Below are 12,703 nucleotides of genomic sequence, written 5' to 3'. Positions count from 1 at the left end.
TGTAAATAAAGAATACAGATCTCTGCACATGGTTATGCTATTGGCTTTACGTCGCACTGACACAGATAGCTGTTATGGCGACGATGGGACAGGAATGGGCTAGGATTGGGAAGGAAGCGGCCGTGACCCTAATTAAGGTATAGCCCCAGCATTTGCCTGGTGTGAAAATGGGAAACCACGGAAAACCATCTTCAGGGCTGCCGACAGTGGGGTTCGAACCCACTATCTCCCGAATACTGGATACTGGCCACACTTAAGCGACTGCAGCTATCGAGCTCGGTCACATGGTTATGAGGGTATTTAGGGGTTGTAGTAAGGATGTAAAGGAGAGGGCATATAAGTCTCTGGTAAGACCCCAACTAGAGTATGGTTCTGGTGTATGGGACCCTCACCAGGACTACTTGATTCAAGAACTGAAGAAATCCAAAGAAAAGTAGCTCGTTTTGTTCTGGGTGATTTCCAACAAAACAGTAGCATTATAAAAATGTTGCAAAGTTTGGGCTGGGAAGACTTGGGAGAAAGAAGACGAGCTGTGTGACTTAGTGGTATGTTCTGAGCTGTCAGGGGAGAGATGGCGAGGAATGACATTAGTAGACGAATAAGTCTGAGTGGTGTTTTAAAAGTAGGAAAGTTCACAATATGAAGATAAAGTTGGAATTCAAGAGGACAAATTTGGGAAAATATTCATTTATAGGAAGGGGCATTAGGGATTGGAATAACTTCCCAGATGTTCAATAAATTTCCAATTTCTTTAAAATCATTTAAGAAAAGACTAGGAAAACAACAGATAGGGGATCTGCCATCTGGGTGACTGCCCTAAATGCGGATCAGTAGTGATTGATTGATTGAATGATTGATTGATTGATTGATTGATTGATTGATTGATTGATTGATTGATTGACCGAAACATGTTGTCTTACATGAACAATTTGTAACGAGTGTTTCAATTTTTTATTTGTAACGTATAATAATGACCAGGTGGACAAATAAATTACAATAATTATATTATAGTAAATGTCAATACAGAATCACAATGACATTTATTATGTGTAATAACTATACCTGGGATTTTAGGCTCTAAAAAAATTAGTTTTAGGCGCCTAAAATAGGCTTTTAACACAAGTAAATAGGCTTTTAAAAGAGAAAACAGGCATTTGAAATATGTTTTAAAAATGTGTGGATAGGCAGGAAATAGAGTTTAAAATATTACAATATACACTTAAACTGTAACGTGATACTTTTTTACTTTAACTAACGTGGTATCCCTATTCTTAACCGAAATAACTGCAAAATTAAGACATAATAAAAAAAGACATTTATCAAAAACAATATAAAAAGTAATGTGACAAAAAAAGTTATGGATTATATGATATACCATTATCAGTACTGATCTAAAACCTTAATACTAAAATCACTGTACACAATTACAGCATTGTAGGCATCCAATAACGGCATAAACGCGAATGGAGTATGTGTTTATTATTTGTGAGGAACATTCCTACAGTACTTTCATTCGTAGTTTGCTTTACAGTACATAACAATAATCTTCTCCAAATTTTCCACAGTCAAGCTGTGTCTTTTGTCTGTTAAAATCATTTTGAAAGCAGAAAAAGTGCGCTCCACACTCACAGATATTAGAGGGGCATAGGAAAATTTATCTACATTTTTCAATTCAATTTCACTTGGTAAGTCTACCTTTTCCCCATCCATTACCTGATGTACCCTTTTCAGCACTGAATAACCTGAGTTCTTCTGCAGTACACTAGACCACTTGTCTCTTATTTTGTCCCCTACCTTGCCCCTAGCACTTTGTATGTTATTCTCAGCTTCCTCAATTACAGAAAATTGCTGTTTGAGACTGTTTCCTTTTTCCTCCATTTTTGTAATGGTGACTGGAAGAAATGAAAAATTTGCCTGAATATACGCAATGTCTCTCTGAACACTGGAACAATCATTTAACAGCTCTTTGACAGACGACACACATGCAGAGTTGTCCGTTAAAGGCAAATTGTGTATCACAGTCTTGATTTCCTCAAGCTGTTCTGCATAATACAGGGCAGCTTCCATCCAGGAGCCCCAACTGGTGATGATTGGCTTTGGTGGAAGGGGAATAGAAGGGAGTTTCTCTCGAAAGATGGCTATTCTTGATGGAGCCTTACAGAACACTTTCTTCATTGTTGAAATGAGAGTATTTACTGCAGGAAACTCGGCCCTAACTGTTTCTGCGAGTCTATGCAAGGCATGGGCGCTGCAAGTAACATGAATTAAAGAAGGATAGAAAGTTTTGAGGAGAGGTGCAGTGGCAATCATGTAGGAAGCAGCATCGGAGACAAGGAGAAGGACTTTAGAATCATCAACACTCCCAGGATACAACAATTGCAACCCCTTGTTGATGAAGTATGCAATGCTTTGACTATTGACTTTCTCAAGCTGTTTAGAGCAAAGAAGGTGAGCAGTAGATGCCTGATTGGGTTCCAGTTTTCCTACTATAAGGTTAGCAATGTACCTGCCCACAGAGTCAGTGGTTTCGTCCACACACAACCATATGCAAGACTCCCCAATATCCTCCCTGATTGACAAAATGACCTCATTGTAACAAATATCTAAGTAGTTCTTCTTTAATGTAGATGCTGATGGGATGTGCTGCTTGGTGTATTTCTATAAAAAATCTCTGAAAACCGGATTATGCACAGCACTCCAGGGGATATTTGCTGCAACTAGGGCTCTACACATATCAGCATAGAAACCATTATGGGTTGTAGGAGATATAGTTTGTGTGAGCAGAGTCTGTCTAATGTTACTTTTCATGGCTGCTTTCGCTTTGTGACTGGCAGTATCTGCATGCTGCTGAAGGTGGCATTTTTTCTCATGTGAAATCTAAAACACAATAAAGTGATGTCAATTAGAGACTAAGATGAGGAATAGAAAAGGTGAGCTATTGAATAAAATTTGTAATTTTGTACTATTTAAATTAAGCCATTATTACTCTAAAGTTAATTAAGAACAAGAACACTACAGTCCCCGAAGGGCCTTGGCTTTCAATAACGGTTGCTGCCCAGCTCATGGCCTGCAGATAATGGGTGGAGTGTGGTCAGCACGATACATTCCTCAGCCATATTGCCTTGCCTCCGTGACCCCTGCCCACTGTAGCTTCTCAATTGTCCTCACGATGCTGGGTCAATACCGTTCCAGACCTCATAGATTTCTAAATTGCTGCCGATACTAGAAATCGAACCCAGGTCATCTGGACTAGGTCTCTACAATTAATTAGAGGAGCCAATATCAAAACCTTAGTTTTAGATTAATATGAAATTTACGATATGTGCACATACCTGTTTATTGCAGTACTGGCAGAAAATAATCTTGCCATCAAAAGTCATCCCTGGAAATTGTACAAGCCATTGTTGTATAAGTGCACTCTTAGATGATTTTGTTTTAGGCATGATGAACTATATTCACTTAAACAAATGTTCTTTCACTGGAGACTTGACACAGAATGTCCCTTCTTACTACCTGCTCCTTGTTCTTCCTAGATAAACTACCCCCACCCCCCCTCACCCCGTCACTCGACACAGTACGTCCTTTACTACCTGCTCGTTGTTCTTCTGAGCTAATCCTCCACCTCCACTCAGCATTCCTTTGGTGACAGTTGTCTGGGAAGAGCACATTTCTGTGAAAAACCCACCCTCTCCTGTTCTGCTTGTTCCAGGATGTCCATTGTGTGATTGTAAAAATTATAGAAGTTGAATTTTATTTTAAATGTAGAAAATAGGCATTTTTAGGCACTAAAATAGTAAAATAGGCTCTAAAGGTCCAAATAGGCATTTTAGGGCACTATAAAACTCTGTTAATGTAAGGTATTTATCATGAAACGTCAACATATTTAAAAAAAAATCATGTTATTTCGTAAGGAACGAAGTAGGCATTTGCCTTAAAATCCCAGGTCTAGTAATAACCAATGAATATAGAGAGAACACTGATCTAGATTTGCATGTCAAAGTCTTTCAGCCACTGTACCCACAAGGTCTTTTCATGTGTGGTCTGGAACTCTGCTCTACAGTCATATCCTGGTGTGTGTTCTCCTTGGAAGCTCAATACCAGCTGGAGCAAAGAGGGTGGGCCACTTGGGAATTGTCTCCATTCCACAGGATCTATCAGCAATGATCCGTAATTGGCAGTATTCTTTTTCTTTCCTAGTCTGTCAGTTTCCACAGCTAAACATATCGATCTCTGCTGAGAATACAGTTGGATGTCACCCCTTCACTCTGTCAGAGCCCTGAGCCCTCCACTTGTTCCATAGAGCACTCCATCGCTCTCTGGCAGACTCGGTAGCGGTTTGTGTGGTTCTCTGTGTCGTGACCGGTAGAATGACTTTTGTCTTGAAGGGGCCAAGCCTACCAAGAGCTGGTTGTCCCTCCCTAGTTATGTCCTCTTCAACAGTTTCGAGCACTTGATTGCCAGTTGTAACACGCGTATTCTTTGGGGTGTGGGTATTACCATATTGGGCCAAATATAAGACTACCATGAAGATATTTATGAGAAAAATTAAATATTGAATGTGATTACAACATGTTCAAGCTCTTCTATAACTAATTTAATAAGTCCTAAAGTAAATCTAGGAACAAAAGTGTTATTCTGATAAAATATTTATTAATGTAATCTGTTGCTAGGTACTGCATCATTTGTTTACCACACCCCAGGATTGTCTTAAATTCAGTTACCAGAACTTTTAAATCCTTGCCAACTCCAGTGCATTTGCTGTAACAACTTCACGACTTATTGTTTTCCTGCACAAATCTTGCCTATAAATCCTGTCTTTGATTCTCAAAATACTTTTTGTAATGTGCCAGAATTCTTAAATATTTCCTCATATTTCTGCCGTTGATGTTGCACTCGGAACAACTAATAATTTTTTTTGCAGTCAGTATTTGGTTGAAGACTCTCTTTGCCACGACTGGAATAGTAACCAAAACGGAATGATGCCAATCCAAGCAACAAGAAATCACAAGCCACAAATTAGAAAAGGTTGTGAAAGCTCGAGAAATTTCGGTTGATTTTGTGACCTTGAGCTCATCTGCAACACACATGGTGAACTACTACTGCAGAAGTCGGTACCTCTGAGGAATGATGCAAACAGACTTCACTAAAATGAGTCTTTATAATGTTAGGCGATAAGTACATTTTAACATAAAAAGATAGTCTTATATTTGGGCCAATACAATAACGCCCGACTTAACTTGGGTGATACTGATCTGTTCCCTGAAATTCTCGGTACACGCCATTGTCTGGGCACATCCTGTCAACTTAGTTACTATAGCATGGAGCTTGCTATCATACTGGCTAGTGTGGAAATGTTGACACTGCCATACCATAGGAGTTAATGTAGCATGAAGAGAGATTTTAGATAATTCTCAGTCACATGTTTTGGTAGTCTGCGAAGGTGCATCAACGTAGCAGTTTTTCTGACTGTAAATTGACTACAAATACACCACAAGACTAAAACAAGGAAGATTATGATCACATAGACATATAAAAGACGGGAGCTAGAACTAGAATCTCAAAAACTAATGGGTATTCACAATGAAACTTTTAATATCAAACTTACATTAGCGTGATTGAACCATTCACATGGAAAACAGAAACACAGGTAATAACCAATGACAAATGAATAGTTGATTTAAAATTCATTAATTGAAGAGTACTGCGTTTTGATTGGTGCTCGATTATGTTGCAGCAGACGATTGGAGCTTACAAGCCTGTATGTTTAGTCTATGACTACACTTAAACTGTTTGTAAGTTTCTGTGCTTATGTTATAATTTCCATGTGAATGAGTTTTAAATGCTGGTATTTCATGGCCTCAGCTACTGTACAGTATTTTAATTTGATGCCATTTAGGCTGCCTGCATGCATTCCGTGTTACTCTGCTAGATGGCTTTTTTAATTTTGTTGGTGGAACACCAAATGTTTCACCAGAGATCTTTTACAGGCCAACATCATACGACATGAAGTGCCAAATGGAACTTTGTTGCCCTTCAAAAATCCATCCACCTTTGCCGCCTGTAATCTTGGAATCCGTAGACAGACACTACCAGTGACCCACAGAGGGAGCTAAGCAAGAGATATGGAGAGTATCACGCGACATTAAGGGTTCAAATGACCTGCATACCATTAAGCAGCAGCTCCAAGGACAATAATTGCCACGTTCCCTCAGTGATGTTTGAAAATACTGAATTGTTCCAGACTTTGACCTGCCGCAACAAAGTCATTGGTCATTTATGCCAAAATGTCTTAGGACATGAACAGACACCAGCATGTGCTAAACACTGCTGAATAACTCAATGACTTAATATGCAGCACAAGAGGGTTTGACTTGACGTTGCAGGAGGAGCCACTAATCAGAAGATCTCTGCTGATATCTTCCTTTCCCATTTCCTTGGTGTAATAGCAATATCCCTCTCGTAAGCTTCGTTAATGTATGAAATGTTTCCAATTGTTCCTTTTTCTTCATTCTCCGTAGATTTGACATCTGTAACAGAAAATCATTAGATTTAGAACAGAACATGTGGAGCATGACAAACACAATGTTAACCTTCTATCAGCAAGTTAGTACTATTTAGGAGGATTAATTCTATTATGGCAAACCACATCACATACAAATGTTAAGGAATTAGATCCAGTTAAGAAATGTTGGCAAATCTAAGACACTGAATGCAAGTTGAACTTTTTATGTCACCAAACAAACATGAAAAATAACTCCTGTAATAGAACTGTGAAACAGTTTGATCAAATATGGTGAGAATGGGGACAGGAAGATAGTGTAGATGGCAGAGGAAGGAGCTAGAAGGGGCTGGATGTTGGTGTGGTTCAAAGCAGAAGTAATTTTTCTGTGAAAGCTGTCCAAGGAACGTAGGACTCCATCCCAGCAAGTGCTTCTGGAAAGTACCATATGGTGAGAATATGTCATTATGAGTGTTGTTTACTGATTGGCAATATAACATTTTTCTTTTACAGATTTACATTCAAAGTGTTAATTGTAGAAAATAAATATCAGTGTATTTTTTTCCAAAATTCAACTGATTTTAATTTAAACCTGCAGGGGATGTGAGTGGGTATATAATTGGACTCCAAAGGGTACAAATGTGATTGATTTTATGGAGACCAGGATGATATGCAATTTGTTTGGTTGGGGAGTCTGGGGACATTATGATTATTTAACTACAGTTCTCCTGTAACTCTCAGACAGGTATCTTGGCACTGGATATGCAAAACACTGCACGCTTCCACAAAACTAACTGTGAAACTATTGGCCTCTTCTATGAGTTGCTTGTTAAGACATTAGTCCCCTTTATCATGTTCTAACTGTACATAGAGGTGGTGACACTGCAGTGGTACACATCCTCTTTTCCCTGGATTAGATTTTCCATTATCTTTGGGCTTCTGACGAAAAGTCTGAAGTATTTCATAAACTACTGGCTCCCAAGGGTCAACAGTCTCGTTTTCACACCTTGTTTCACTGGTGCTGTGTGCTGTTCATGGCATTCGCAATAGCCGCCTGCATACATAACGGTATAGATAGTTATGCCTGTCAGTGTTCAGTCTGCGCGCCTCTGTGAATTTACTAAACACCTCGACGATTTTCTGTTTGTAACTAGCTCTGTGGCCATTACAAACTCAGTCCTCCAGCCATTATCGTCTTGATCTCCATCTACTTCTCTTACTCTCCATGACCAAGTCCATTATTCTGCTAGGTAACCCACCACCAAAGCTGATTTAAGCGTACCACTTCATCCATAGAGTTCATTCCTAACTTAGCTTTTTTTTTTTGCTATTTGCTTTACGTTGCACTGACACAGATAGGAAGCGGCCATGGCCTTAATTAAGGTACAGCCCCAGCATTTGCCTGGTGTGAAAATGGGAAACCACGGAAAACCATCTTCGGGGCTGCCAACAGTGGGGTTCGAACCCACCATCTCCCGATTACTGGATACCGGCCACACTTAAGCGACTGCAGCTATCGAGCTCGGTAACTTAGTTTTTATCTCCTTGTTCCAAATACCCTCCTGCCTTTGTTCCTACCTGTTAATAAAATAGTGGTCATTCTTACAGCGATGAGAGTCTTCACTGTGATGGTTGTATTCTTGCAGATGCGAGTTAGCATTGCTGTAAAGTTTGCCACCACTCCGATGCATGTGGAGATTTCAGATTCAAACTCACCAGTGTTAATGACGACAGATCACAGGTATTCAAAGCGAATGACAGTAATTCTTGTATCATTGGGACTGACTTGGGTCTTTGAATTGTTAATTTCAAGTCCATGCACTCTCCCCCAGTCTTCTAGTCTCTGTTCGCCTTTGTCTATTATCAGTGTGACATGAGCGTTTTATAGATTATTAATACCAACTGCAATGCCATCGGACCTCATGCTGTAGATGTCGAAAGGAGGGCCTCAGTTAGCAGCAGCTGAGAATATGCACCTGTGGATACCTTCATTGACACCCTATAGTCGCAGCCATCAAATTACACTGTTGCCAAGGTTATGTAGCAACTGGCAAACAAAAGCCTAATTCAATACATTATTTTGGAGCGTGAGGCAGTTTGTTCTCTCCCACACTCTTGATGTTACCTCCTAAAATGCTGCAAAAGAAATTGTACCTCAACCTTCAAGAAAGACGGCTGATTTCAGCGGTATAATTATTTTCCACATAAACCAATTAAAATAGTTATTAAGATGAAAAACTTGAACAAGTAAATTTAAATCTGTAAAATTCTGTATTGAAATTTTCAGTAAGCGTCCACGTTTCTATTTCTTAGGCCAATAAAATGTTGTCTGCGAAAAAATTTAGAAAATTGTCTAACTTTTTTTACCTGGATCATGTATCCATGCATCTTTTAGTTTTCCTGGAAAATAGCCCAAAAAGTGGCCATATACCAGATGTTGTTCGGGTCACGCGCGCCAGTGCAGGACACGGGTCACCGTAAGTACTTTTGGATTACGCATTAATCAGTATCAGTTTTATTAAAATATTTTAATTTCTATATGGTTCACAATATAACTTTAAATAATTGAATACTATATATCGGACTGTGTAGTATAGAAAAGAGAACTATCTACTTTAAAGAATAGGCTACATGGACCTGGCGCAGACTGTCTTTCTCTGGACAGCACTGCACAGTTAGTGCTGCCAGTCTGTGCTTAATTGTAAGCGACTCTCGACCATCTGTTGCTTTGCCGTTCCCATATCTGACAACAATGCAGTTTTTCTCACCCATCTAATTCAGTGGCCGCAGGTTTATACACAGATTAGCCCCAGTTTATTGAGGAATATATACATATTTCAAGGTAAGAAACCAATTTGAAGACTTAGTCTTGAGTAAAGTGAAGAAAGCAGTTTGGGTGGTTGCATTGTTCTATAACAGTATAATGTTTTATGTATACAATATACAATCAGCCATTTCAATCATTAAAATGATGTGGCCTCTTTAAGTCGTGGGTATAGGTAGGCCTTCAACAGTCTTCTCCAAGTAGAACGGTCTTGGGCAGATCTCATCCAAGTGGTACCAGCGATCTTCTTGATATCTTTGTCCCATCTGTCCGGTGGTCTTCCTCTAGGCCTTCGATGTTCTCTCGGACTCCACTCCAGCACTAGTTTTGTCCATCTATCATCATTTCTTCGTGCAACATGGCCAGCCCACTGCCATTTTAAGGAGCGTACTCTCTCTAAGATGTCTTTAACCTTTGTAACAGACCGGATGTCATCAGCTCTTTTCCTATCTTTCTTTGTATAGCCTAGCATTGACCTTTCCATGGCTCTCTGCGCGGTCCGAAGTTTCCCTTTTGTGAATTCATTCAGAGTCCAAGTCTCACAGCCATAAGTCAGCACAGGAAGGATGCATTGGTCAAATACTGTTTTCTTCAGATTTGCTGGCATTTTTGATCTTAATACTGAAGAATTCCTTCCAAATGCTTGCCATCCGAGCTTGATGCGCCTATAGATTTCTGGTCTTATATCACCTGTCATATTTATAATCTGGCCAAGGTAGATGTAATCACTGACCTCTTCTAATGGCATGTTCTTAATATTCACATTTCCAGCTTGAACCCATTCGTTGGACATAACTTTTGTTTTGGAAAGGTTTATGCTTAGGCCAATCAACTGACATTCTAATGCAAGATCTGTAATTAAGGTCTGGAGCTCTTCGAAGTCGTTTGCCAGTAAAGCAATATCATCTGCAAATCTCAAGTTATTTAGCCTTTTCCCATTAATTCTAATTCCCTTTTCTTCCCAGCTCAGCTTAGACATAGCCATCTCTAGGACCGCTGAGAATAGTTTCGGGGAGATGGGATCACCTTGTTTGACACCTCTGTTGATGGGGAATTCTGGGGTTGATTTACCGATATTAACGAAAGCTGAAGAAGTCTCATAGATATTGTTGAGCACTTGGATGTAAGCTGCTTCCACTCCTTGCTCATGTAAAGCTTGCATGACAGCTGTATGGCTGACAGAGTCAAATGCCTTTTCAAAATCAACAAAGGCAATGCAGAGAGGCAAATGATATTCATTTGCTCTGCTTATCACTTCTCTTACAGTCAGTATGTGGTCTATTGTGCTAAAATTACTACGGAAACCTGCTTGTTCAATAGGTTGGGCTGAGTCAAGGATGAAACTGATTCGATTTAACAAGATCTTTGTAAAAAGTTTATACAAAATAGAGAGCAAGCTGATAGGACGATAATTTTTGATACTGTGAATATTTCCTTTCTTATGTATCAGTATGATCTTTGCTTTGTTCCATGATGTTGGAATTGAAGCCGAGTGCACACAGGAAGTGAATATTTTTGCCAAGTGATTTATTGTCTCCTCCCCTGTGAGTTTCAGGATGTCCACACAAAGCTCATCATCACCCGGCGCAGTTCCCTTTTTCATACTATCTAAAGCACACTTGACTTCCGAAGGGAGAATATCTGGAACATTAGAAATATCATTTAGTTTAGGTCCATTCAGGGCTTCCTTTGGTTTGCTATACAGATTGCAATAAAAGTCTCTGATGAATTTCAAAACTTCCTCCTTTTCAGTAATTCGACCATCATTTCCATCTAGAGCAATTAGCTGCTTTTTACCGATTATGAGTTTTCGTTTGGCTGTCTTGAAACTCGTCTTGCTCTCTAAGCTTGTTCTTAAAGTGTCTTCCCTGAATTTCTGTAAGTCAGTTTTCATTTCTCTTCGTACTGCCTTACATATTTCAGAATATTCTATCATGTCACGATCAGTCTGAATTTTCTTTTCTCTCCTTCGCTTTAGCAGGGTTTTAGTTTTGTCACTGAATTTCTTTGGTTGGTCACTTTCCTTACATATGCCCCCGATTTCTTGAGCACACGAAACAATCATTTCTGCTAGATCTTCAGCCTTAGTTACATGGTACTTACTTTGAAGAGCTGCCCGGAATGATTCCGAATTGTTTTCTAGGTTTTTGAGATTGATTCTGTTGCTCTTTCTTCTTATGAGTTTGTTCCTTTCATATCTTACATTAAGTTCAACTCTTGCTCTCACAAGACGGTGATCACTCCCAGTGCTGAATCGGTTTAACACTGATACGTCTTTTACAATATGCGGTCTATTCGACAGAATAAAGTCAATCTCATTTTTTACACTGAAGTTAGGGCTCCTCCACGTCCATTTTCGTTCAGGATGTTTCTTAAAGAATGTATTCATGATGGACATATTGGTGTATTCAGCAAACTGGACTAATCTCTCACCTCTATCATTTCGGTCATCAATTCCATATTTACCCACCACAGTGTCACCTTGTTTCTTGGTACCGACTTTTGCATTAAAGTCTCCAATAACCATCTGGAAGTGGCAATCACTTCCCTTTTTGCAGGTGTTATCAAGGCTTTCATAAAAGGACTCAATTTCTTCGTCTGGATGGCTTGAAGTGGGAGCATACACCTGAACGATCTGCAATTTGTATTTATTCGACAACTTAAGGACCATTCGAGCTACTCTGCTGGAAGATCCTTCTAAAATTGATACTCTATCAGCAATGTTCTTGTTAATTAAAAAGCCAACTCCATTGAATTTCCCTTCCGGATCACCACAAAAATAGAACAAGTTGCCAGATTTCAAACGGAAACAGTCTTCCCCTTTACGGCGCACTTCGCTTAAACCAACAATACTCCAGTTGATTTTTGTATGTGCATGAAATTTGGACACACAGATTCACTATGAAAATCATGCCGCATTTTGTCACTCGTCCTCGCTGTAACGGTCACTCACCTAATTACGGCTGCTGTCAACATGAACTCCACTTGTCTTTCTCTACTCGCTGCTATTAACACTCATCTAACCGGCGTTGTACTCTTGCTGCTGTCTCGCCTTGCGTCCTTCCTGCTGGACAGCTCACCTGCTGCGTCACTGTCTGATGCTTCTTGATGTTTTGTGTGCTTCTTCCTCAAACTTTCTGTGGTGGTATAAATACCTGGCCCACTCACTCGGTCTTCATTCCAGCGCTGATACCGAGTGGGGTTATTCACGATGATTGTTTCATTCTAAGCTGTGGTTTGAGGAAGTAGAAAGAATACACTGTCATCATTGTTCTTCTTATTCCTTCCACTGACCTCTCATTGGTCCCAGACTGTCAATGAACCTTACTACGTCATTGCTTGTCCTCTACAAATATTGAAACAAGTTTGTTTCCCTGTAC

At 39.6% G+C, this 12,703-nt stretch overlaps 1 protein-coding gene across 1 annotated transcript in view; it reads right to left on the bottom strand.

Annotated features, from left to right (window-relative positions):
* Positions 1 to 5,566: 5,566 nt before the first annotated feature.
* LOC136884359 (putative inorganic phosphate cotransporter) overlaps positions 5,567 to 12,703 on the bottom strand; it is a 91,911-nt gene continuing 84,774 nt past the window's right edge. Inside the window, exon 11 of the mRNA XM_067156486.2 lies at positions 5,567 to 6,527. Coding sequence (XP_067012587.2) covers positions 6,397 to 6,527 — 131 coding nt within the window. The 3' untranslated portion in view covers positions 5,567 to 6,396. The remainder of the gene's footprint in view (positions 6,528 to 12,703) is intronic.

Source organism: Anabrus simplex, chromosome 12 (assembly GCF_040414725.1).
Source record: "Anabrus simplex isolate iqAnaSimp1 chromosome 12, ASM4041472v1, whole genome shotgun sequence".
Lineage (NCBI taxonomy): Eukaryota > Metazoa > Arthropoda > Insecta > Orthoptera > Tettigoniidae > Anabrus > Anabrus simplex.
Note: the sequence above shows the minus strand (reverse complement) of the source record. Positions and strands in the feature narration are given on the sequence as shown.